At 43.2% G+C, this 27506-nt stretch overlaps 1 protein-coding gene across 3 annotated transcripts in view; it reads left to right on the top strand.

The window, feature by feature from the left end:
• adcy3a (adenylate cyclase 3a) overlaps positions 1–27506 on the top strand; it is a 53733-nt gene that overhangs the window by 6374 nt on the left and 19853 nt on the right. For all 3 annotated transcript variants that reach the window (XR_003840850.1, XM_029504259.1, XM_029504260.1), the window contains 7 exons: positions 9392–9522; positions 9782–9893; positions 10652–10779; positions 11096–11254; positions 23699–23864; positions 24061–24180; positions 24271–24413. Coding sequence is in view for 2 of the 3 variants with exons in the window: in XM_029504259.1 (XP_029360119.1) it covers positions 9392–9522; positions 9782–9893; positions 10652–10779; positions 11096–11254; positions 23699–23864; positions 24061–24180; positions 24271–24413 (959 nt within the window). In the remaining variant the exon portion in view is untranslated. The remainder of the gene's footprint in view (positions 1–9391; positions 9523–9781; positions 9894–10651; positions 10780–11095; positions 11255–23698; positions 23865–24060; positions 24181–24270; positions 24414–27506) is intronic.

Below are 27506 nucleotides of genomic sequence, written 5' to 3'. Positions count from 1 at the left end.
CATGTCACCTCTGTTTAGATAATTTGCAACCATAGTGAAGACACCTTTTTAGAGCGTCATAGGTTGTGTAAGCCACAGGTTTAAGCCCACCTGTGCATTCCAGTGGAATTAGAACGGTATCAGCAAAATGAGTAGCAGAGATTCCCATACCCTTGGAGCACAGGACTCAGAGGAGGTGTATGACCCGAAAAAAAGGCACCGTAACACAGGTGCTCAGTCCACTAACGCTGCTTTGCAAGCGTAAAGCCGAATTGCTAGCCGCAGAGAGCATTGAGCAGCCTAAAGCATTGCAGGCCAGCTATCAAGCTGAGCAACGTCCTGCAGGACGAGTGCAAACGGACGGCAGGGCTCTTGACAGAAGCGAATGAGGACATTCAGGACCTCATTCGCTTCCATGCCACGAAAAATGAAGCGCGAGAGGAGAGTATGTGAACCCGGGATCATATACACCAGTTCTGACCTGGACATATCCTCCACCCTGAAAGAAATAGGTAAGTCTCAGCACACAGAGCTGTTAGAAGAGGAGCTACGGGCTGAACTCTGTGCTTCCCGAGCGCGGCCAAGAGCCTTAATCAAGGAGCATGATGCCGTGCAGCGGACTCCTCAGTTGGTCCAAGGCGCACCGGCTGACCAGATAACAAGGGGCAGAGAACCAATGCCCCCTGAAACTTGGTCTGGTTACACCATGCTTGACCAGTACCCACCGATAATGCCTGATGGTAAGTATGCAAAGGCATCTTACCCAAGGAGCGCATCCTATCCATCAGCACCCCATTACCCCTTCTGAGGGGAGAACAACTCTCACCTTGATGGAATCCGATCACCATCCTCATCTCTTGAATAACGATTGGGACTTTGTGCCCGTATCAGCTGGTGAAACATACGCATGGCGTGGTCCACGCCCTCGCTTTAATTTCACTCCACAGGTTCCTCCTGCACCGCGGAAAGGGGGGTCTCGTCCTCCTTACCAGGAACCAATACACCAACAAACATGTGTCCATGAGGTGACCATTCACTGCTGTGCCAACAATCTCTCTATGCAGGAAATTAGGAGGTACATGCAGTTAGCATGGGAAACACGAGTACGCCCAAGTAGCGCATCAGACAGCAGTGCCAAGGTCATGGAGATCCAAGCACTGGCACAGGCAGATCTGACACTGGAAGGTCATGAGAAGCCTTGTGGCAAGGTCGATGCCAGGCCAAACTTCCAGGCACGTCAACCAGTCCGCCAACTGGGCAGACGCCTGAACCCAAGAACCAATGACTGCAATCAAGGGAAACAGCAACAACAAAACTCCTTTGAAACGAATAGGAAAGTCAGGTTTGAGCAAAATGGCAAACAAGATGTGAAATTTGGCGGTAGAACACTGAACTCCTTCAGGGATGGGGACTTCCAGCAACAGAGCATGTAAGACTTCACATGGACATGTGTGTCTGAAATTGTGCGGGGAATGGATGTCTCCAATTGCCTGCCAGCCCAAGCGGAAGCACCTAAGGAACCTGATGTCAAACAGCTGTTGTGAGGTCTGAAGAAAGGGGGAATGGAGATTCCAATCTCCCACACCCCTCAAACTTCTAAGAGACTATTGCCTCCAACAGAGATTTCTCAGGTCTCTGTTAAATGCCGTCCTGGACCCTTATCTGAACCTGGCATCTAGAGACCCTGCATTCCCAAGACAATAGATTGCAGTCAGCGTCACAAATCAGCATGAACCTGCCTCATCCCGCAGAGAGGTACCTCTTCTCTGACCCGCCACTCAGGCTGACCTGATAACCTTATCAGGCATCGAACGCAAATTTCCGCTCTGGAATGCATCCATACTCATGAGGCCACAAGGGTTGATATAATAAGAAATATGATACTCAAATCAATTAAGAGACTGCAAAAACAACGAACCCACTTCTCTGCGAAAAGAGGACTTCTTAGCTGTTCGAACCGTTTTTCTACAAGCTAATTTGGCAGAGATAGGACTTACACCGAATAATGAACTACACCAATCATGCAGCCACAGCACCACCTGATGGCGAGCCATTGGAACCAATAGTGTGTTGCCACCACACCATAACCTACATACTTGAATTCCACTCATAGAGTAAGGGAAAAAGAAAGACACTTCATACACTGTCCATAGCCACGTCTCACAGCCAGTCAATATATGCATGAACATCATCTTTTCTTAGTTAATTTGTTTGTGTGCTCTGTGATGTCCTGGTTGCCTAATAACCGTGTAATTGTGTTTTACAGTGAATTAGATAAAACTATGTCTACCGAAGTAAACACAACAAGCAGAGAAAACTGTACTTATCAAACGATACATTTATCCTTGTTTTACATATAACTTTACATATAACTTCAAACTTTGGTGAAGTTAATGTAGTTGAAGTTATAGTTAAAATCCAAACACCGCCCTTGCTATGCCCTGAAGCTTAAGGGAGAAATTCAATTGGTCCAAATTCGCGCCGACAACCAGACCACACCCATGGGTCGGCCTCCAAATAAAAGTAGTCAAAATAAAAAAAATTTTGGAGTCCTGGCGGAGTTCTGGGGAAGTTCTGAAGAGGAGAGCTTCCCCAGGAGACCTGACAAAGCAATAACAACCACAGCAGAAAAAGAAACTCAGAAGTCAGAATTTAACTGCTAAGCTACAGGGGCTAAGTTCCAAGTTTAAGCTGGAGCTGCAAACAAGTTTGGCTGCGCGGCACTCAGCCTCCAGCGTCTTGAGTTGCCGTGGTAACCAGAGCCTCTTGTGCCGCCCGCAGCTCCAGTCTCTTTTCATCAGGAAAAAGAAGGATAACTCGGATATTAACTTAATAACCAAGCCAATCGCATGAAAGACAACACTGCCTCTGAAGAGGGACGAGCCAGACCGACAGCCACTTCAGCCAAGGACCAGTCTAGCTTGGGAGGCCATGACAACGGACCTCAATGCGGCCGCTCTAGTCGGACATCTACTCTTTGCGTGGCCAGTTGAGTCATCTACCAAGTAAGGGGGCGTTTATCTGCTTCCCCAGCGGGTTGTACTGAGTGGTGCGAGGCATGGCTAACAGACAACAGTGAATAAAATTTTAGTTTTAGAGCTCTCCTTCTCCCCCTTGTATTTTGATAAACGATCTGCCATTCATTTGCCCAAATCCTCAAGAATCACCAGCCGCTTAATTATCATTGTTATATCATGCCATTCCATTTACATATCCAAGCTCACCTGTTTCACCTAGTTTATGCTTTGATTTACACCTGTATATAATGAGCACGCTTTTATTTACCCCTTTTTAATTCTTAAAACCCCCAAATTAAGCCATTGTTACACTCCTTCCTTCAGTCACTGTTCTTAAGTCCATCCGCAGTAAACAACATTCCTTCTTGATTGAGATTTGATAAGATTCAACACTATACACAATCCAAGGCACAATCACAATCATGGCCAGGTACCCTCTTCAACCTGCTGCCAAAATCTACTTTGTGGGTTGGGGAAGAGGACCAACTGTACCCAGGGCATTCCCTGAGCTTCATACACCCATAACGAACAACAGTCACCTTGCTCCCCAGACCTTCTTGGGAGACCTCGTCCAGAACAGCCATGCACGCAGCATTTACACTTCAGTGGTGATAGGGGGCTGCACTCGCTCCCTGGCTCTGCTGGATTCTGGCTCTGAGATAAGTCTCATAAATTCTGAGCTGTTTGCGGAGGTTGCCAGACCAAAGCTCTCCTTCGGCAAGCCACCTTCCTTAGAGGCCTGTGACATTAGAATCACCAGCTACATGCAGGATAAATTTCCCATCACCCAGCGGGTGTGGATCAGCATCACTTTCAAGAAAAAGACCCTGGTACATCCCTTGCACATCTGTGCTATCGACGCAGAAACCTTCTGATTGGACAAGACCTGTTGGACCGCTTGGTCCCTCTCATCAACTGTCGCCAAGGGCATATCTGGGCTCAGGTTAAGGTCCCTATACCCCTTGAGTCTTCTTCATGCCTGTCGCCACTGTCCAAGCCTCTGAGAGGCCGGTGCCAGTGCTCTCCTCCTTTCCAGAACTCCGGTCCAGTTCTGACAACCAGGCTCTTTCTTGCAACCACGAATCCTTCATGTGTTCCTTTAAGAGTGAAAACTAATTCTTTTGCTGCCCTCAGGTGGTCTTTGTCCCAGAAGCATCGGTGGTGCTCTGGTAGGAGAAATTCGCTGTGAGCCAAGACCTGTACAGTTCCTTGTGTCAACGGGAAATTCCTTCAGTTTTCATGCAGCAAAGCCATCGGCTCCTCTCTGCAGGATCACCTCCAACCCTTCTCAAGGTTGTAGGAGTGTGCACCATCTCTGTAATGGTTGTAAAATGGCAAATCACTTTGTCAGTGTCGTCTCGAAGCTCTCCTTGTGGGAGCCGACCTCTTGGTCAGACTTGGTGCCTGGCTGGACACATTGAACCAAGTCTTGTGGTCTTGGAGCAATGCAAAGAACCACCCTCTGACTGCTGATCCACAACACGTCTTCCGGACAGACCACCCCACAAGCCTGTCAGTACTTACCTCTGCAGGGAACCCCTCTTGCCACAATTAATGAAACCAAAGAGGTGCAAGCTCTCTGCCAGGCCTTACCACACTTGAGGCTGGAGAAAGACTTGCAGGTGTACAGCCATGACGGACAAGGACCGAGGAGGTGGGTTGTCTCAGCCAACCATAGGGGGGTGATGTTAGCCACGCCCACGACTCACCTGTTGGTGGTCACTGTGGCTATAAAGCCACCCTTGAGACACTTCAGCAAGTTGCATACTGGCCGTCATTCATTCAAGGCATACATTCAAGGAAGCCTCACTTGCTGTCAATTAGAGCCGACCCAACACTCAAACCAAGCCCCGCTCCAGGTAAGAGGGATCACCTTTCCATGGTCCAACCTCCAAGTGGATTGAATTGGCCCAGTCCCCAAATCTTCTCGAGATAACAAGCACCTCCTCGCAGTTACTTGCACATTGTCTCCCTCCCTGAATGTCTCCCTGCTTCAAACGACACAGCCATCACGACTGCAGTCTTGTTGCTGAACCACGTTTTCAGCTGCTGGGGGCTTCCTTTATCGGTCTTGTCAGACCGTGGTACCCATTTCACACCACCCTCAGTCATCCGGTCAAGTGGAACAGTTCACCCGCACCATTGTTCACATGCTGAAGAAGTATGTGAGCAACAACGGTAAGAATTGGGATGTGAAACTTCCATTGGTGTTCATGGCCATCAGGGCCACTGTGTATCCACATGTATCTGACCTGTGCAAACACCTTCGGGCCAGGTTTGCATTTGCCGAGTAAAACTTGGAGGCCAGTGCAAAGGGTAAATCATACTATGACAGAAAAGCATCCAACCATGAATATGAAGTAGGTGACAAGGTCTTCTATTTCCAGTTCACCTGACCAGCAGGAATGTCACAGATATTCCTTCCCAGCTGGACAGGCCCCTTTGAGGTGGTAAGGGAACTGTCGCCAGTAGGCTACCGTATCAGAATTTCAAAAACAAGACGGCCTCCAACAAATAGATGGGTCCATGCCAATCAGATCAAACCGTACAGGCCGTCCACAATCTCGGGAATTGCAGCAGTCCTCACACCAACGTGGGGGGAACTGCCCCCAGCCTAGAACAATAAAGATGATTAAATCATACACAGTAGGTATATGCCCTCAACTCACCCATTGGCATGCACTAACACCACTCTAACACATTAACCTCTTTGTCACACCACAATCCAACAAAAAACCCAACCACTGATTCACACTACCTCTCTTCTGTCCTCCTTTCTCTCAGTCTCTACATGTTGTGTTTATGTTGGGGATGTTTGATGTGTATGTTGTTTTTCTTTTTCTTTTTTTTTTTTGGTGAAACTATGTAGGTTAGGATGTCATATTCCTTTAGACGTTTCTGCCTAGGCCTTGCCTCAACTCTGCCCAGACATGATAGCCTATCCACCTGACAGGATAGGAAGGACACTAAGGATTATCACCTGCTGCACATGGACTGCTCGACCCTAGAGTTGCTTCGAAGACCGTGGCCAGCACCCCACTCTTCAAACCAAAGGGGGGATGTTGGGATCGCCTCCCACATGCTCTAAAAAGAACAATAAAGAGGCCTACATGTGCCTCCTGAAGCCTAAGCCTGAGTTGTCTGTCTGTTTGAAAATGGCACCACGACCCCTGCATCCACCCCTAGGATGTGGTTCTGAGTTTGAACAGGAGGGCATTGGCTGGAGGCCAGCACCCTCAGCAGGGGTCCCAGGTGACGTCACACAGGTAATAGACACACTCCGTGGCTCTCCATTCTTCAACTCACGGGAAGAGCGCAGACTGCTGTTATCTTTTTGTTTGTTTTTCCCTCTTTTTTTTCTTTCCTCAAACTCAGCGCGGAGCGCCGCGCGATCAGCTGATTCACGTGCTGAGAAGACCAGCACATCAACCAGAAGCTAACAAAGAACAATCGTCTTCCGTGATCTTCCCCGCTGCCGCCGAGGGATTCATCACGTCGCCCTTATCTGAGGATAGCACAGACTGCTCAACTGAGCTGAAGCTAAATATTCAAACCAATATTAATGTAGTATCTTCACATCTCACATAGGAGTAAAAAGGAACTTTTAAACTTGACAGAAATAGGTATTTGATTTATATTGTGATATATTGACTGAGATTGACTGATGTGAAATATCGCGATAGGATTTTGTTCGATATTGCCTAGTCCTATAACTAGTTAGATCACCCATTTCTGAAAAAATGCTCTTAGTAATGCTGTTTATTTTAGTGTTGTAATCCCCAAAATGAATAATAAATAATTTAATTAGTTAACATCAATTTAATTGTTAAAGTTATAATCTGTAACTTCTCTTCATCAAAATGTCTAACGTCAACTAGACCTTTGCTCTATGTCAAATCAAATCAAATCAGATTTATTTGTATTTTGCCAAATCATAACAAAGTTACATCAAACAATGTTTTTTTCTGTATGTTGTTGAATAAAGTTTTACATGTTGTTGCATTTTGCCCTATATGTTCTTAGGTTGTATTCTATATGTTGAGTGGTGCTTCATATGTTGAGTTGTGTTCTAGATAGTAAGATTCAATGACCACCTCCTTCACAAATATTCCCAAAACCAATTTACTATTACTGCTTTCTTTATTTTTATTTTATTTTATTTTTTTTATTTTTATTTTTTTATTTATTTTTTTTTTGGGGGGGGGGGGGTTCCAATTACTCGTTTTATTGGCTTGGTCAGTGACAGAAAAAAGTATGAGATTAAACAGGCAAAGCACCAACTGCACCACAAATGTCAGTCAGTGTAATGTATGTTAGGCCAGAGGTTTCAGATGAATCTCTTGTAGTTTAACTAGTTATAAACCTCCTGTCAGTGATTTTTGTCTGTTGTCAGTGTTGCAGGCTATAACAGGTTGCTGACAAATTGTGGCATTTACCTCAATCCCAGAGCAGGCTAACAGTTAACTTTATCCAGGTTTCCTCTCAAATGCCAGCTGATAATTTTTGACATTTATCATAAAACATAAATGGTAGACTGACAATGTTAACAGACAGCAGACTAACACTGTGGAAAGGAATATAAATCATAAGGTAAGAATACACATATGAGTTAAATAACTCTTAAACAATATGAAGCCCTTCAGAGTACACTTCTCAGTGGACTCTGTGGTCAAATCCAATCCAATCCATTTATTTATAAAGCACAATTTAAATAAACACAAGGGTTACCAAAGTGCTGTATATTAAAATAGACAAAATACAATACATACATACACATACAATACAAAAAAACTGTCCCTCAGACAGTTTCAAAAACACCATATTAAAGATATTTTAATTAATTTACAAACAGATCAAGTGAATTTACTTTCGGACAATCACACTTTAAGAGTGGTTGCTCTAAGCTCATGTGTAAGTGTTCTGTTAGAAAATCAAGTTGAAGTCATACGTTTCAGGTCCTTTTATGCCTTGATGATTTTCAGCTTTGCATCTGAAGCAGATACAGGGAATGAGATTTTAGCATCTGAATGCCTTCAGTTCATAAACAAAAAACTAAATGTTAGACACTTCACTCTAGCCATGCACAGACCTCCTGTGTCCATAAGGAGTATTGTTGAATTGCTGACTTTTAAGTGGCTTTAAGCAGCTATTGTGGAGAATTCACTTCTGGGTCAAAAGAGGATTGCAAAACCAAAACTCTCATAGATCTGAGAATATTAATTGAAATGTATGGGCTGCTGGGAGACATGAGCCGCCAACCAATCAAGCAGCATCCAGTGGCTGCTGGATACCATGACAACTGGCCTCCTGAGAGAGTGGCAGCTGTAATCGTAGTGCTGACCCATTCAACCATTTGCTACTTCTCTGTCAGGTTTTTGATAGAGAATACTGAGAAAAGAATACTGAAAGCTGCCCCAGCCATTGTGTCTGTGTGTGTGTGTGTGTGTGTGTGTGTGTGTGTGTCTATGCATGTGTGTTACTCCCTACACTCAAGGCCAGAGGAACTCAGAAGCTTGTTTTGCTGTCAGGAGGAGGGTATTAGTAGACCGAGTGGTGGCTGCAGTCCTTCCATCATGTTCTGGGTCTGCCCTTTGTTCTCCTCTGTGGTTGATTTATCTGAAATCAATCCACAGGGGCATGCAGGAGGCAACTTTACCATAGGGGCCCCAGCTCACCTTTTTGTCAGTGCACTCTTGGAGTGACCAGAAATAATCTGCAACTTGACTGCTGGGTTCTCTGAACATCTCTGAGGTCACTTTGAGCATGTGTCATCCCCTCTGTGTCCTTAACTTTCCTGTCTTTTTTGCTGTGACCCCCATTCCCACAAAGAAATAAAAACAAAAAACACTAAGAATTATTAAGAGGACTTGCTGAACCATGCAGTTATCCATCAGCCAAATCTGAAGCTGTAGGAGAACCAGATGTGGAGCTTCAATTAATATTCCCATCAAACATAGGAATCTCAGTGACTTTGGCAGTGACATGACTATTGCCTGCCACTGTAGATTTTCCCTTGCAACACTCTTGAGAGTATTTCCAGAATGAAGCCAACAACAGGCTGATCCACTGAGGAGCAGCTCACTTGTAAGGGATATTTTCTAAACGAAATAAGGAGGATGTGATGAAAACACTGTTGTATTATTATTATTATTATTATTATTATTATTATTATTATTGGGTCAGGTACTACTTGTAGAAAGAAAGTATGCAAGTGTATTCTCCAAAATGTTGAACTACTCCTTTAAGATCTCTCAGTACGTCACAAGTGTAGAATTATGTAATAGCAACATAATTTAACTCAAACATTACCTTCATCTTCAACTTCTTATGTGCGAAAGTGATCAGATCACTTACCTCATAAAAGTCTGCTCCCTGTGTGTGTTTGTCCTCTTCAGGAGCGTCTGCTGCTCTCCATTCTCCCCAAGCACATTGCTGATGAGATGCTGCAGGATATGAAGAAGGAGCCCAGTCAGAAAGAGATGCAGCAGTTCAACACCATGTACATGTACAGACATGAAAATGTCAGGTAACATGCTCCCTCCCTTCCCTCCCACATCTTTTTTTATTGGAGTGTTTTCTAAATGACCTATGAAATCAGAGCTCGGACATCATCTCCACATTTCTGATGCCTCCATAGTTGCCTGTGGCTTCCCCACTAAAATGTACTGTATCTGAAACTATGACCTGCTCACACATTTCAGTAACAGTATGACGTGTAGAAATGTTGAAGATGCAAGTAGAAGGTGCCGTTTATGTGTACTGATTTACTTTTGTATCTGTGTCAGTATTCTGTTTGCAGACATTGTGGGGTTTACCCAGCTGTCGTCATCTTGCAGCGCTCAGGAGCTGGTCAAGCTGCTCAATGAGCTGTTTGCTCGCTTTGACAAACTGGCTGCTGTAAGTATTTCTGCAACACCACTACTAGTGCCTTGTGACGATGACATGGTCCATCTATGTAAATTAAACACTTATGAGTGTGATATTTCTCTCTCTCAATGATTTTTGAAAATTTAAATGATGAGGTAGAGTCACATTTACATAAAAATTGAGGCATTTAGATAGTTGAGAAAAGCTTATGCGTTTGTTCTTGGTTCTGGTGACTGCAGAACTTTTCATCAGCCCTGTTGATGAAATCCACACATGTTCATTTTTGATTTTGACAAAACAGTTATGATTGAATTCATTGTATATATGAGCACTGGAACATTAATCCTGAATGAACTATTCCATTCCAACTCCTGGATCAGAGTTGCGTGGATGATCACACCACAACATCACACCTCAAACATCTCATAGCTACAGACAACCAACCTGCCTGACAATCATAATAAAGTCCAGTGCCAGTTAGATACAGCCCTCACTCATCTTCAGATCCAACCTTTCCTCCACATATTGTTTCTTCTGGTTTGACAATGGCCAAATTACAGCCAGAGCGTTCAGGCAGTTCACAAACCAATAGGTAACATCATGATCGGTTGACAGTCGAGTTAAAAAGAGAAAGCACTTGTGCTTATGTTTGGTCAGTAAAAAAAAATTATATTTCTCCAGAAAAAGCACAGTCTGGTGTTACAGTCCCATTTTGGTGTTTAAATCAGTTCCAGGGCAATCTTACAGTTTCTCCTTGTGTTTCAAATTTATCCTTCTCTCCCTGTCAGAAATATCACCAGCTGAGGATCAAGATTCTAGGAGACTGCTACTACTGCATCTGTGGCTTGCCAGACTACAGGGAGGATCATGCTGCCTGCTCCATCATGATGGGCCTGGCCATGGTGGGGGCCATCTCGTGAGTGCTGAGATGAGGGTCTGGTCTACAGTTTGTGTGAAATCCAAAGGGGAATTGATCTCTGGACACTTTTTACCTCGACTATGAAATAAAGGGTCAGAGGTCATGGAACTCACAATGTGTAGTAGGTGTATGTGTAATAGTAGGATGAGATGTGGTGTATTTTTTTTTCATTATTAGAAAGGTGAGAACATATTTGCAGTGTTAAAGAACAATTTAAACCAGCACCTACCTTTGGTTCATGCTGTTTTTATTATTGTTATTGTTTATTATTTAATTTATTTTGTTTATTATGTATCCTTGTGAACCACCCCAGGTATGTTCGTGAGAAAACTCAAACCGATGTGGACATGCGGGTGGGGGTGCACAGTGGGACCGTGCTTGGAGGAGTGCTAGGTCAGAAACGCTGGCAGTATGATGTCTGGTCCACAGACGTCACTGTTGCCAATAAGATGGAGGCTGGAGGGATCCCAGGGTAAGACCAGACCTAAACTTCATTCCACTGCTGGTGGAGCATATATTTAAACAATGTTTGTACTGCTCTGTAGTGGTTTTATATTTTATCAGCTCTCTCATCTTTTACTAGTTTACCATGAATCATATTTGACCAATTGAATGAAAATATGAGGGGATAACTTTTTTAATCACAAAGGGGAAAAATCTTATCAAATTAAATTTATTTGTATATCATTGCAACAGAGTTACATCAAGGCAATTTACATATTCTGCTGGTCTAGACCAAACTTTTTTTGGAGGTGTTAGAGACCCAACATATCCCTCTCAGAGCAAGCACTTGGCGACAGAGGCAAGGAAAAATCTCTTAAGAGGCAGAAACCTTGGACAGAACCAAGGCTGCCCAAAGGCTCTGGCAGATGTCCGCTATCCCTGGTGACATGACCAGTTGCTTAAGGTAGTTGCTGAGAGATTATCGTCAGCCATTAACACCATCAAAATGACCACGCACCAAAGAAAGAAAGCAGTCACCTTCATCAAAGTTGGCTTTAACACCCACAGACTCAGGCAAAACCAACAAGCCTCCTCCACACAGCCTCTGCTTGGTAGCTGCAGACTGATCTGGGAAAAACGCTGACATTCCCACAGCACATTGCGACAGCTTGACTCCATCCAGACATGATGGTGATCATAGCCTGGTTCTGCCCAAAGTTTCTGCCTCTTAAAGGAAGTTTTTCCTTGTCACTGTTGCCAAGCGCGTACTCATCAGGGGATCTGTTGGGTCTCTTTAAATAACTTTATAAATCAAATCAAAACAGATTTATTTGTACAGCGCCAAATCATAACAAAGTTCCATCAAGGCACTTTACATGAAGAGCAGGTCAAGACCAAACTCCTTATAAAGCTGCCTCAGCCGGTTGGGTTGAGAGTGGGAGAAAGAGAGAAAGTGAGAGAGAGAGAGAGAGAGAGAGTGAGAGAAGCATGGGGAGGTGTAGGCAGGAACATGACGCTGCAGGAAGTTCATGGAGATGAGCTGTAGTACAGAATTCATGAAGATATAGGACCAGCAGGCGTTGCAGGAACATGGGATGGTGATGAGTCACCACCTGCACGATGAGGACAGGGAGGGAGAGAGAGGAGAGGAGCTGGGAGAGACAGAGACTTCGGGAGAACATGCTTAGTAAATGCAGTACAAATGCTTAGAACTGGGAGAAACAGTGATTTTTAAGAAGCATGGTTCTTATCAGCGCATGCAGGGGGGAGAAAGGAAGAGGGGTGGGGCAGAGAGAAGGCAAGAGAGAGAGAGATGCTCAGTCCTTCCCCCAGTAGCCTAGGCCTATAGCGATACTGGAAGTTGGTTCCATAGAAGAGGAGCCTGACAACTGAAAGATCCGCCTCCAGATTTACTCCTGGAGACTCTAGGAACCACAAGTATCCATTCCTTCCATCTAGAGAGCGGCGTGGCCTACTAGGACAGTAAGGAACTAGGGGCTCTCTGAGATATGATGGAGCTTGGACATTAAGAGCTTTATATGTTAACAGAAGGAAATTCTACTCTATATTTTACTGGCAGCCAATGAAGAGCAGCTAACACGGTAGAGATGTGATCTCTTTTCCTCGTTCCTGTTAATATTCATGCAGCAGCGTTCTGAATCAACTGAAGGCCTTTCAGAGTTTTGTTTCTCTGAGGTGTTTAGGGCCAAGTACAATATCTTCAGTTTTTTCAGAGTTGAGAAGTAAAACATTTTGGGTCATCCAAACTTATGTGTTCAAGACAAGTCTGCAGTCTGCATGTCAGTGAGACATAAATGCATGTCGTGCTAACAGTGGAACAATAGTGGAAGTTGATGCTGTGTTTCCTGATAATGTTGCCTAGAGGAAGCAGATAAAGCGTAAAGAGGATTGGTCCAAGTACCGACCGAGGGTTGACGGTCTGGATGACGAAATTATAGAAGCTAGCTCAGAGGTGAGAATGACTCCAGATGTAAAAGAGGCGTTGCAGTAGATTCAGGAGTTGCTGTATTCAGTAGAGGATTATTGTCTAATGTAGGTAAGAGCTGATGAATTCTTTCTCTGATTATAAGAATTTTAACTGTAAAAAAGTCCATGAAATCGTCTAAGATAAGCTAAGGGGATCACTGGTTCAACTGAGCTATGGCTCTCTGTCAGCCTGGCTACAGTGAAAAGAAACCTGGGGTTGTTCTTGTTTTCTTCTATTACTGCTGAGTAATATGAACTACTAGTACTGCGGAGAGCTCTTTTATATGTTTTTAAGCTATTTTTTCAGGCTCTGTGAGACTCTTCCGACTTAATTGAACGCCTATTTCTTTCTAATTTCCTTCCTCTGCTTTAAGGCACGGATTTGGGAATTATACCAGGGAGTCAGCCTCCTCTGATTACTTTCTTTTTGAGTGGGGCAGCATCGTCAAGGTTTGAACCTAGTGTGGCCATAGTGCTAATCACAAGGTCATCAACCTGTGCATGGGAGAAATCCTCATTTGAATTTAGATATGGCATTGTTGGGAATGATGACCAAATGTTCTCTTTAAATTTAGCCACAGCATCTTCAGATAAACATCTTCTATAGCTGAGTTTATTCCTTAATGCTATGCAGCCCATTAAAGTAAATTCAACTGCAATAAGGTAATGGTCAGTCGAGATAGTTTTGAGGGAAAATTGTTAGCTTGTCAATTTCAATGTAATATGTTAGGACAAGATCAAGGATATGATTGTAGTCGTCAGTGGGTTCATTCACATGCTGGGAAAAGCCAATTGAGTCTAGCAGGGAAAAAAACCCAGAACTCAGGCTGTCGCTTTCTACATCGACATGTATATTGAAATCTCCCAGGATAATGATTTTATCTGTGCTGAGTACTAACTCTGATATAAAGTCAGAAAACCAGGTGGACGGTATACTGCAACTAACAGAACTGGTTTTTCATCTTTCCAGTTTGAGTGGGAAAGACTAAGAGTGAGGCTTTCAAAAGACCTGCAGCCAGATTTTGGTCTAGGGTTGATTAATAGGCTTGATTGAAATATCGCAGCCACCCCTCCTCCTCAACCTGTGGTATGAGGGATATGAAAATTAACATGAGTGGGGGGTGTAGCTTCATTAAGACTAACATACTCATCCTGCTGCAGCCAGGTTTCTGCTAGGGTTAGGGTTAAGGTTAACCCAAAATAAATTAATACAATAATCTGCTATGAGATCATTATCTAGCAGAGATTTTGATGATAGTGATCGAATATTCAATAGTCCACATTTAATTGAAGTGTTATTTGAGACCAAATTTGTGGCTGTTTGGATTTCAGTTTCGTTTTTGTTTTTAGCTCCTCTTCTGTTTAATTTGGGTTTAGTAACATTTCTTAATTTAGGTGGCCGGGGGACAAACACAGTTTCTATAGACCTAAACATAATACATAATGTAATCAAGAGTTTGGTCTAGACCTGCTCTGTATGTAAAGTGCCTCCATGTAACTTTGTTATGATTTGGCGCTATACAAATAAAATCAGATTGATTGAATGATTGACAGACATGATCAGTGTCATGTTGAAAAATGCGGTGAAGTGCGTTTCAGGGTGAGGACCCTGGAGGAGCCAGAAACCAGGTAGGTGATGAAAAAAAAAAAGATTTTGATCCAAACTAAATTTACAACATAAACTGAACAAGAAAACATGGATAGAGCACGGACAAATCTGACAGGGCATGGACAAAACAACAAGGCATGGACAAAGCGACAAGGCAGAGCATGGACAACTGACAAGCAACAAGGATCCGACCAAGGACTAGACTGAAAACAGGGCTCAGGAGGTGGCGGCCCAGCTGGAACAGAAACACAGGATGGCTGCCGGACCAGAAACACAGGACGGCTGCGGCGGCGGCCCAGCCGGGACAGGAACACAGGACGGCTGCGGCGGTGGCCCAGCCGGGATAGGAGCAGGGTCAGGAGCAGGAGGTGGCTGCATGGGTGGGTTGGCGGTCCGCTGCAGGTGTCCCTGTAGTTCCCGCAGCTGGGACGACAGCCGGAGACCCACAAAACCGAGTCCTAGGGGCTGGGGAACAGCAGGCGGAATGGGCAGCTGCTTGGTCCCCAGGGCAAGCACAGACTCCACTGGGTCCATTACTGGTCGGATCCTTCTGTCACACCGAAAACGCGGTGAAGTGCGTTGCAGGGTGAGGACCCAATTGCAGGAGCCAGAAACCAGGAAGGTGACGAAAGAAAAGACTTTAATCTGAGCTAAATTAACAGACAAGTAACAAGGATCCGACCAAGGACTAGACTGAAAACAGGACTTAAATATACAGTGCTAGACAAGACACAGGTGATCCACATTAGGGCAGGGAAGGCAATCAACATGGGACACAACCAGGAAGTAAAGTAACGGGGAACACAAAGGAACCAGGACCACAAAATAAAACAGGAAGTTACAAGGACAGAACACTAAAACTCAAAACCTGACAATCGGCACCTTTGAGGTCCAAAAACACCTGATCATGCTGGAACTGACAGTGCCTTGGGAAGAGCTTATTGAGGAAGCTAATGAGAGGAAGTGTGCAAGTACCAGGAACTAGTGGAGGAGTGCAATTTTATGAGCCCATAAAAGTATGGGTGTCAAACTCAATCACACAAAGGGCCAAAACTCTCAGCACTCATTAGGTTATGGGCAAAACAGGAAAAAAAATTGTTGATGAAACTAACCATGTTGTAATAAAATATTAATTGAACAGATAGAATACTATATTTTGCCTCCAAAAATAAATAGAAATATGTTCTCCATGAAAATGTTTAGTGAAAACTTGAAAGCATAAATAAAAACTTTAAATGTTAAATTCGGGCAGAGTGGCAGCATAGTGGTGCTGTTGCACCACAATAAGACAGTTGAGGGTTTGGTTCCTGGGCCTGGGGCCTTTCTGTGCAGAGAGTTTATGTTCTACCCGTGCTTGGGTTTCTTTCAGGTATTCTGGTTTCCTCTCACCGTCCAAAGATATTTATGTTTGGGTTTATTGGTGACTTTAAATTGTTTGTAGATCTGAGTGTGAGTTTGAGTGGTTTTTCGTCTGTCTACATGTATTGGCCCTGCAATTGACTGGCGACCTGTCCAAGGTGTACCCCACCCTCATTCAATGTGAGCCGGGAGTGGCTCCAGCACCCCGTGACCTAGAAACGGATAAAGGAGTTGAAGATGAATGAATGAATTTTGAAATTCTTAAATTGCAGCCACAAACAAGACACATTTTGTACACAATTGAAAACATCCACAGATGTCTGATTGGTGTGCTGTCAGGGAAGCTGAAGTTCTTGCATGTAGCCTGTTGTTTGGTACGGCAGTTGTTGTGCTGCATTGTGGGATTTGTTGTATGTATTATGGGCGCCTCACGTAGCTGGGCCATTAAAAATTCAACAATTGAAACAATCTTGCGGGTCAGATGTGATTGTATCCTGGGCTGTATGTGGCCCACAGGCCTTGAGTTTGACACATGTACTGTGGCTGATTTGCAAGACATTCTTTCTGCAAGGTCCTTACACAGTTTGGTGTCACAGGCGTAGCCAAATCTGCCAATGAGGCCGCAGAAAAAGCCACAAGGTGGCTTTGGTTAAGAGGTGATCTATGGGTACTTGGTGGGTCACAATTCGGGGCCTGATCAACCCTGAGTGGGTCACCTGGGCAATGGTATATGTTGTGAGACCCAAAGCACGACAGGTAACAACACTGATGATGCGTCCCAGTGCATCCTGGAGATGTTTCTTCAATACTAACAGGGCAAAATCATAACAGAGTTACATCAAGGCACTTTACATATTGAGGTTGTCTAGACCAAGTTTTTTATGGAGGTGCTAAAGAGAGACATGTCCCAACATATCCCTCCCAAGTATTTGGTGGTAGTGGCAAGGAAACACTTATTTTAAGAAACCTTGGGCAGAACCAGGCTCAGGGAGGGAAGCCATTTGGGTTGATAGAGAGGGATAGAGAGAGAGAAGGAGAGGGAGACAGAGGGAGAAGCAGAGTCAGTGAGAGTGATACAGTGAAACAGGTTGTGAAGTAGAGGAAGGGGGGTATAGAGAGATGGAGAGGGAACAAGGGGAAGAGAAGATGCCAAAAAAAATGCAAGCAAAACTGCCAAAAATCAGATGTAAATAGTGACTGAAGCCTGGTACCACTAAATGTGCACGAGTGAATATTTGCGCCAGGTGAAATAGGGCTTTTAGCAGAAGTAACCGTGGAAAATGAGAAGTGGTGTGTAATTATAATGGTAACTACTGCAGCAGCAGGTAATGAGCAAGAATGGAGCAGAAATGATGCAGCACCTGTAGAATGGGGACAGGAAGAACAAAAGACAAAGTTAGTGACGTAATGTTGAAATATACATGCATGGGGGAGAGGTAGTGAGAGGGACAGAGAGACAAGACAGATAAATGCCGAAAGAGAGAGAGTTGCTCATTGCAACCTCCAGCAGTCTAGGCCTACAACAGCACAACTAAAGACACAGTAATTCAACTTAAACTTTTAACCGTAGGCTTTGTCATAAAGGAAGGCTGTAAGCCTGATCTTGAAAGCTGCGACAAAGTCAGCCTCCCTTGTACCAATACTGGGAGTTGGTTTCATAGAAACATAGCCTGATAACTGAAAGATCTGCCTCCTGATTTACTCTGGGAGACACTATGAACAACAAGTAAACCTACAGAAGTGTTTCGCAATTGCTTTCTGTTACACCCCTGAAAATCAGTAAAAATCCCCCCAATATATATACTGTAGTTTGTTATTACTTTACTAGTACTACTATAGCATTGTTGTCTATTAAACTGTTACAAGTACACCTCTGCATAACGTTGTATGCTTATTAAAACAAAAGAAAATTAAAGAAAGAAATACAGATCGACTTAGAAAAAGATTAACTTTACTAATCCTGTTTTTCAGTCTGTGTGCATTTTCATAAAAGATTAAAAGTGCATCAATTTGTATTAACTTCAACAAAGTTAAATCCTTGTAAACTCTAAAAATAAAATAAACTTAAAAACAATTAATAATTAATAACAAATACATGAAACACTTTAATATTTTTTCTTTCTTTCCCCTTTATTACACTTTTGGCTTCTTTCCCTGTTCAGGGTCATCTCAGCAAGTGAGCTCTGTGACTTGCATGATTGATTTGCCAGCAGTTTTTGTGCTGGATGTAAATACACTTTAACCTACAAAAATAAAATAAATGAAATACATTTGTGCAGATTTTTTAATCAAAATTATGAAATCTTTCACAGGATCATTGGGAAGACTCAATCAGCGTGATTGAGATGTAATATGAATGAATTTTGCCTTAATTTATTTGACTTGATTTCCGCTGCCAATAAACCCACCGGCCTTTCTTCATCTCCCATCGTTTAATGGCACGCCACATAAAAGCACCACTGCCACCTACTGTAGCGTACTGTACTGTATGTGCAATTAAGCTTTATTTTAATGCGGCAATGGCAAAGCTCCAGTTCCAGTCCCGGAGGGCTGCTGTCCTGCATGTTTTACATGTTTCCTGCTCCACCAGACCTGATTCAAATGATCAGCTCGTCATTAAGCTCTGCTGGAGTCTGATCAGGAGTGACTCATTTGAATGGCTCCTGATGTAGGTGGATCCTATATCAATCAGGCAATCAATTGATTGAACTTTATTCATATAGCAGTTTTCAAACAAATAATGTCAGCATCTCGTTATTAATTGATAGAAAAAAATTTTTGCCAAATAAAATTAACAATTTTTGACTACTATAGCATACCAAGAACCAAGAATTGAATTTAGACCTAAATACTTTCATTACTTTTTGTTCTAAAACCTTAACATCTTCTTCAAAATTAGTTAGTATTTTGTCATACTTTTTTGCATCATGGGAATGAAGCAAAACAATTTTATGGATATTCGTAAGGGATGAATTCAGACGTGTAAAACACAAACATCCAAGATTATGAATGCCTCATTGTGACCCCAGTGGATTCAGTCATCACAATAAATCTGAATCTGCAAAGCCTTTTTTACTTTTGAGCACAATGGGTGATGTTGGTAGTATTTTCCATCAGAAAAATCCTGATATACCATGAGCATATGGCCTATTAACATAACAGACCTCTTCATTCTTGAAAAGGAACTCCAATGTTTTTAATAAAAGGTATATACATGAAAGTGTCATTTACTGTTGATCTAATCCAGATGCTTTGTTCCTCTTCAAATCATATCTGATTCCTACATGAATTTAATTCATTTTCACTTGGTGTTCAAGTCACTGAACAAATGGATAATATATATTGCTCAAGACTTCTTCCACTACATTTTAAATGGGATTATCAGCAGGACCTGCACTTAAACAGACTTTCATGCACTTCATTGACATACTCCTGTATGTCTTCTGCAGGAGATAATGCAACATTGTTGGCAACACCACTGCCCTGCAACTTTGCTACAACTGAAGCACACATATCTTTTGCTTGATCTTTTGGCATTTGAGATGCTAGGGGCTGCAGAAGTGGCACTGGTAAATTGTTCAAGATCTTGGCTCATGGATTATATAAATAAATGGGAGCTCTTTGTCATTTGGTCTTCTTTAACTCTGCCAGCACAAATGTTTAATTGAAATAAAAAGTTTTGTGCCAAACAACAAAGAGCCCAACATCATTCATCATTCATTCAACATAGACTGTTTTTTGGAGGAATGTAAATATGTTAATGAGGGCGTTGTCATAACTTACGCTTAAAACGAAGAGTTTATCAACGGCTGCCAATGACAAAAACTTCTTGTCCATCACAGTGTAGTAAATGCTGATGGCCCGTTTGCTGGTTCTACAAATAAGAAGGTATGGCCCACAATGCCCATCCTGCTTGCCCAAGTGTTCCTCTAAGCTCTTGCATGACTATGGGATGAAACCATATTAAGTTATAGTATAATCTTACATCACATACTGTGATCCAGTATTTACCTTGCGAAACATAACAAGATGATCCATAGCCTGAGCTGCACTGATATTCTGTGTATTCTTTTTTGAAGCTTAGGTTGCAGGCTACGCAAGAGCAGCAGGAATGACGAAGTTTTTTTCTTACCAAAACTTAACTTAGTAGTAGCTAGCTACCCTCAAAGGATCTAAGAGCCCAAAGGACAACCTCAATTTAACAAGTCTTCCTTGTTAACTCACATTCTTGGTACGAATGAAACAATGCAGTGGAAATAATTCAGTTAATCGTTAACTCAATAATTGGTTGATCCTCTAAGAATTCATCATCATACTGATTCATGACAGACTTCAGCAAATTCTGGAGCACTGATCTTGGTTTTAAGTATGGAGGACTATGGTTGTGGTCTCACCTACACTCAGTAGGCTGGTCTGTCTAATTTCCTGCAGCTGGGAGGGTATAAAAGGCAGCCAGGGATTTTTTTAATGGCTGTCGATTGGTGGTGCCTCATGTCGTGAACAATAAATGGCATCTTGGTGTTTGAATTTTAAACTGCCATCTCATGCCTCTTTCTTAAAAACTTAGAGCCACCACCAGCCAATCTGGCACTGAAGCTGAATTGACCATCAATGTAAATGTAAAGCCAAGAACTAATTTAAAAATGCAATTAAAACAGGAACAATAATAAAAAATAATCATTAAAATAATCATTTTCTTGACAGTCTTTGATAACAAAACAAATCCCCTCCACTGTATATAATTCAGCAAACACTATGGCCCAGTTTCCCATACAGGGATTAAGCCTAGTTCTAGATTAATTCACATTTTAATCCAGGATTTATTGAAATAGCTTTCTTTGATATGGATTAAATAGTCTCAGACTAGAGAGGTCCAAATTAAAACTTAAATTAAACCTGGCCAGGGGCAGTTTTAACTTCAGAGTAAAGGCTGAATGCTTCACTGTGCATGGTGAAAATGGATTACCTTGACTAAATCAATGATGCTGAAAAACCACCACCAAGACCAGAAAGAAGTAGACCGCTCAATGAATTTGATGATACAGATTTCTGTGACTGCTTTCATGTGACTTGGTAAGGGGAACTCTTATACCTCGTCTTACAAGTTCTTATCACAAAAATGGCGCCACGACCCACACTTAAAGTGTGGATTTGAGTTTGAACAGGAACTGAACGCAGACGCTGGACTCAGGCGTCCTCACCAGGGGTCCCCAGTGACGTCACCCAGGTGATAAAGACCCACCGCAACCGCCCACCTCCGCTTTTTCCAAGGCTCTAGCTGCAGTAGAAAGCTGTCCCAGCTTTCATCTCGACCAGATTGCCGAAGGGAGCAACACTAAACATTTGGATCCTACCACCACAAAACCTGGGTCACAGTCTTCAACTCACGGGATGAGCACAGACTGCTGTGGGGTTTTTTTTTCTCCTCAAACCCAGTGTGGACTGCCACGCAATCAGCTGATTCCACTTTCTGCAAAGACCAGCACGCCAACTTTGTTACCCAAAGCTAACAAAGAACATCATCTTCCATGATCTTCCCTGCTGCCTCTGTCTGAGGAGCAGCACGGACTACGAGACCGAGACCAAGTCTGGGCAGAGACAATTAGGATCGCGTGCATTGCATTTTGTTTTTCCGTGTCTTTTGTTTATTTGGGATTCAGTTTTTTTTGTTTGCTTTGCTTTGTTTTATTTCCGTTAAATCCCGTAAGTTGTAAGATTGATTGGTGCTACAGATCTCGTGTCAGCCATCACCGTGATCAGTGATTGAGCAATATCACTAACATAACTCTCCGTCCATCTTTACTGCTCACACACACACACACACTCCTTCTCTCTCCTCCTCACGCACATACACACACTCAAGAACCATAGATAGACTGGTGCGATTGCAATTGCTGTGATTGCTGTGATTGTCACAATAGCGATAATTGTGACAATTGCTGGATTCATAGCAGTCAGTGCTCAATTTCACTCTTTCTGTTAGCTTTCTGAGACTGTATATTGAGTTTGCTAATTTGGACGTTGGTTCCTGGTAACAGGGTGGTGCCCCGAAATTCATTACTTATAGTAAACAGTCTTAGTTATCAATGATCATTTTCCATAATCATTGATATTAATCGCCAATCTCCAAATTGCTCCTACGAGTGCACAACAGACAACAAAGTCTGCAAAGTGATATGTGAACTGACGAAGGATTACATCAAGTGCCCAGATGCTGTTGATCAGACAACCTAAAAGATACAGTTCAATGAATAACATATGTATATTGAAATGTAAATGAGTAATAGTGTGATACCCACCAGTCTGTCTTTTTCGTGCTTGAAGAGAATGAAAACAAATGGTAGCTCCTTACATTTCTCAGCTCCCTGGCACCTGGCTGCATCTGGTCAAAGACCAGAATGGAAGAAAGAACCATTTTCAGTGTTGAATATTCTTAACTCTGTAGTATGAACCACCAACACCAACAATCAGACCAACAGTCATGTTTTCACACTCGCGCAGAGCTCATTTTATTATACTCAACACCACAACTCCAACACTTTACACCAGAAATTTTACTTGAAATTTAACGTGTCCTTATTTTATCTATTGATGTCTTGATTGTTGACTGTACAGTCCTTTGGTGTCCCGAAGGTGCCTAGAAATAAAAGGCATTATTATTGTTATAACCCTCAGCACTCATACGTCTTCAGATAAGGATTTTATAACCACAATACTTCCCCTACAATGCAATTCTCATGCACTTCACACAGTGTTTCTCCCTCAACACACAATACATATTGGCTATCACATCCAAAAAAAAAAGGTCTATCCAGCAGCTTTCGTTACCATCTGATGTGACCAAGTGTCCCTGAAATTCAGCTGCAGATCAGAGGCTTTCACCACAAAGCTGTTCATCCATCTTTGGCATACTATCTACTTGGGTACCAGTTCATCCAAAGATGGATGAACCGTCTTATGCTAAAAGAAATGTTTAATACCATGTGATTCATCTCAGATGTATAACAAGACCATTCCTCTGTAGCTGTATTAGTGAGTCTTGAGGGATGAGGGTTTTTGGCATATAAAAAGAAATCCGTAAGCGAAGACAGGCAGAAGGAGAGGAGGTGATGACAAAGACTCTGTTAACACACATTTCATATGTAATCTGGAATCTATAAAACAGTGATTAGATATTTTTTATGTTAAATAATTTCTGTTACACAATAGTGTCACAGAGCTGAGATTTCCCTCAGTTATTGAAATAAAAAACTTAATTTATGAACTCTTTACTTGTTCTTAAGCTTTCAACCACACAGTTTTCTGACATTAGTTAGCAGATGTTAGTTGTTTAGTCTCTGGGTTTCTGCTGTGATTCATTCAGCAAATTCAATTAACGGGACATTGAGTGAGTGGATACAATACTAAACCATATTATGATAGCAATGATCTGCTAATAGCTCAATGACCTGTTGATGAATCTATAACCTGTGTAATTCATCATTAACCTGTCTAACTGAATCATTTTGTATGGACCAGCCGTGTTCACATCTCTCAGAGCACCTTGGAGTGTCTTCATGGTGAGTTTGATGTTGAGCCCGGAAATGGCGGTGACCGCTGTGACTACCTGAGGGAGAAAGGTATCAACACCTACCTTGTGATTGTTCCCCAAGGACCTGTGGGAAAGAATGGCATCAACGGTGTAGTGAGTCACATCTGGGTCACACCTATGTACAGATGTTCAGACATCCTAGATGACCCATGTTTAGGCACATGGTGAAACATTAGAAAATATATTAAAGATGTTTAAACAAACATATCTTTAAACAAAGAAACAAATCAAACAAAGAAAATGTCATTGCTTGATAGTGATCACTCACTGTTTTTTTGTCCAACATCAGAAGCTGTCTGTAACCTCCTCCAATGGAAACTCTCCACTGCTGATCAATACCAAAGAGTGTAATGGCAGTGCTAACACAGCCTGTATCACCCCAGAGGAGCCAGAGGAGCTAGACACCAGGGTAACTTGCAAAGTCCTCCATCATAGCTTGACCATCAGAATGAGTGTTAACCCAGACTTAGATGATGCTTATGTGCTTGTTGGCTCTCAGGTGGTGAATCCATCCTTCCCTAACCCACGCAGACGGCTGCGGCTGCGAGACCTGGCTGAGAGGGTGATCGATGCTCAGGAGAATGAGCAAGAGCTTAACAAACTGTTGAACGAGGCTCTATTGGAAAGAGAGACAGTTCAGGCGTAAGTCACCACACTCCTCCTGTTCACACTGTCAAATGATGGTATATTAGAGGTAGTCAGACCTGACACTGAGCCTGGGTCATTATTCTGTCACGTTAGTAACACCTAGTAATGACACATAACAGTCAGAGTCTGTAACTGCAATACCTCAATTACAAAAAATGATCGAGGAATTTCCTCTGCCTCGAGGAATTGAATAATTTTTGCAGAGCATGGTATTTCACTCAGACTACAGGTGTCTCTTGTCACTCTCCGTATGCCAGCAAACACAAACAAATGCCCAAAGGGTGCTGTGTAGTGGGGTGCACTACTAGCAAGGTAAAGAACCCCGATCTAAGTTTTTATAAGCTGCTGAACAGAAAAAATTAGCCTTTAAGACAAGAGGTGCTGTTGTGGGCTACACATCAGCCTTGAAGACCAGAGAGTCAGAGTTGGCAGGTTTATGGTTATTTAACCTAATAGCGATAAAAACCAATTCCTGCATAAATTAGGCTACATCCACACTACTACATCATCATTTTAAAATAGCTTTTTATAACCCCAACGTTTCCAATCTGCCCCACTTTATGGGGTTAAAACATAGTTGGTGGATGTACCAACTATTCAACTTCAGCTCCTACAGTTAGCCTTGTCAATTCAGCAACCTTAACTTAGAGTTAAAAAGGATGTGCATACCTTTATTATCTTTATAAAATTTAACATTCATCCTCACTTATGTATCAAAATGGGTTAGGGCTGCAGGAGAGGTCCAAATCAGTATCACGTTTTATTATTCATCTAACAACAAAATGGACTATAGAAAAAGAGATAATTTACAGAGTTCTGGACTAGACTATGTCTCCCTGAGCAGCATACAACTCCAGCGTTAGTTCATGTAGTCTGATGCTCTATGTTTTCCTGGCCCAGCTTTTGTTACCGTTAGACAAAGGAAATTAGGTATGTTGGTGTAGTCTTCTTCGGATTACACACTTCCTCCTTGTGATATCTGGCTCCACTCTCACGATCAGCTCCTGGCGGCTGTTGATAGTTCCTGTTTTTGTGTAAAAAGAAGAACAGACACAAACTACAATCCCCACAACCCCAGTGCATCTCCTTCATTCAGTCAACAATTAGTAGATGCATCATATACTGTATATGGCTATTTCATAAAAGATATTTTTCACTCATGCCTGTACATTCTATCCTCCTTACATTGTGCAGTTGCTACTTTCTTTTTTCATGTAAATGGCACTCTTTACATCATCATCATAAGCAGCTCATGAAGTTCAAACAATATAATCATCAAAGAGTATAAAACCATGTAAGAAGCATAAAATCAGATATTCCAACAATAGCAACAGCCCTATAGGGAACTGTAATATGTAACGTTTTAACATACAATAGTGCCTGACCATTAATGTCTTGGTAGATGAGGATTTTGAGATTCTGTTATGAATTTTACATTTAAAAGCAAAAGTTGATCAATAATCAACGAGACTTACACCTGATCACCAGTCTGCTTTTGACATCAGTAGCACGACCCAGCATCAGTTTCAACACTTAAATGTTGTAGAGTGTGAAGCAGCACCTGAAAAGCACTTTGTCAGGTAAACTGGTGTCCGTTTCACAAGGCAAATTTAGTGGAAACTGAGTTTTCCGTTTCACAAAGGGAGTTCACTCAAACTAGAAAAATTCCTTGGCAGAAATGTTGAGAGTGACTCGGGGCGCTGCTGCTGCCGGGACATCGACTGGGCAGATGTACAGATATACTGAACCGCGTATAACTGTGTGCGAGAACGCACGCGTCAGACCGAGGCGTTGGGAACTGAGGAAGCCCTTTGGATAAGAGGCAACGCTTCTTCGCATATGCACCCTGTGACACTATTTGTTGTGTTTCTGTTTGTCTCATGATGTGCGTTCCTGTATGCGTGTGCATGTGTATATTTGCCTCTGTGTGTGTGCGCCTGTATATGTGTGTGAGTGCGTCTGTATATTTGTCGCTGTGTATTGCTGTAAATTTGTATGAGTGCATCTGTATATCAGTCTGTGAGTGCAGCTTAACAAAATTGTCAGTAGTAACAGTTGATCAGCAGCTCTCATAATCAGAGGAGTCAGGGATGAGTACATGTAATTGTCTGTCATTGTGAGGACTGGGGGGGGCAGAAAGCGGTGAGCGTGTTGCGGGTAGGACCCAGATGCAGGAGCCGGAAACTCAGGTAGGTGGAAAAAATGACTTTACTCAAGAACGGACAGGGCAAAAAATCTACAGGGCATGGGCAAGACAACTAGGCAGGGCATGGACAAGGCAACAACACGGTGACCCGACAATGACAACGACAGCGAAACGACCACGACAACGATCCAACAAGGACAAGACTGAAAACAGGACTTAAATACACAGTGGTAAACAAGACACAGGTGATCCACATCAGGGCAGGGAAGACAATCAACATGGGACACAACCAGGAAATAACATAACCGGGAACACGAAGGGACCAGGACTACAGAATAAAACAGGAAGTGACATGGACAGAACACTAACACCAGTTTTAACACAAAACCTGACAGCACCCGCCCCCTTAAAGGACGGCTACCAGACGTCCCAAAACCAAAAAACATCAAACATGGGATGGAGGGCCATCGGATGATGGGGGGAGGAGGAGGCCAGGGCTCAGGAACACAAGACGGCTGCGGCGGCGGCAGCTCAGCCGGAACTGGCGCGCGAGGTGGCTGCGGCGGCGGCGGCAGCTCAGCCGGAACTGGCGCGCGAGGTGGCTGCGGCGGCGGCGGCAGCTCAGCCGGAACTGGCGCGCGAGGTGGCTGCGGCGGCGGCGGCAGCTCAGCCGGAACTGGCGCGCGAGGTGGCTGCGGCGGCGGCGGCAGCTCAGCCGGAACTGGCGCGCGAGGTGGCTGCGGCGGCGGCGGCAGCTCAGCCGGAACTGGCGCGCGAGGTGGCTGCGGCGGCGGCGGCAGCTCAGCCGGAACTGGAGCGCGAGGTGGCTGCGGCGGCAGCTCAGCCGGAACTGGAGCGCGAGGTGGCTGCTGCGGCAGCCCAGCCCGAACAGGAAAAAAGGACTGCTGCGGCGGCAGCCCAGCCGAGACCGGAAGACATGA

The sequence above is a fragment of the Echeneis naucrates genome, chromosome 6 (assembly GCF_900963305.1).
Source record: "Echeneis naucrates chromosome 6, fEcheNa1.1, whole genome shotgun sequence".
NCBI classification, from domain to species: domain Eukaryota; kingdom Metazoa; phylum Chordata; class Actinopteri; order Carangiformes; family Echeneidae; genus Echeneis; species Echeneis naucrates.
The sequence above is the reverse complement of the archived record's forward strand: the minus strand, read 5'-3'. Positions and strand labels throughout refer to the sequence as shown.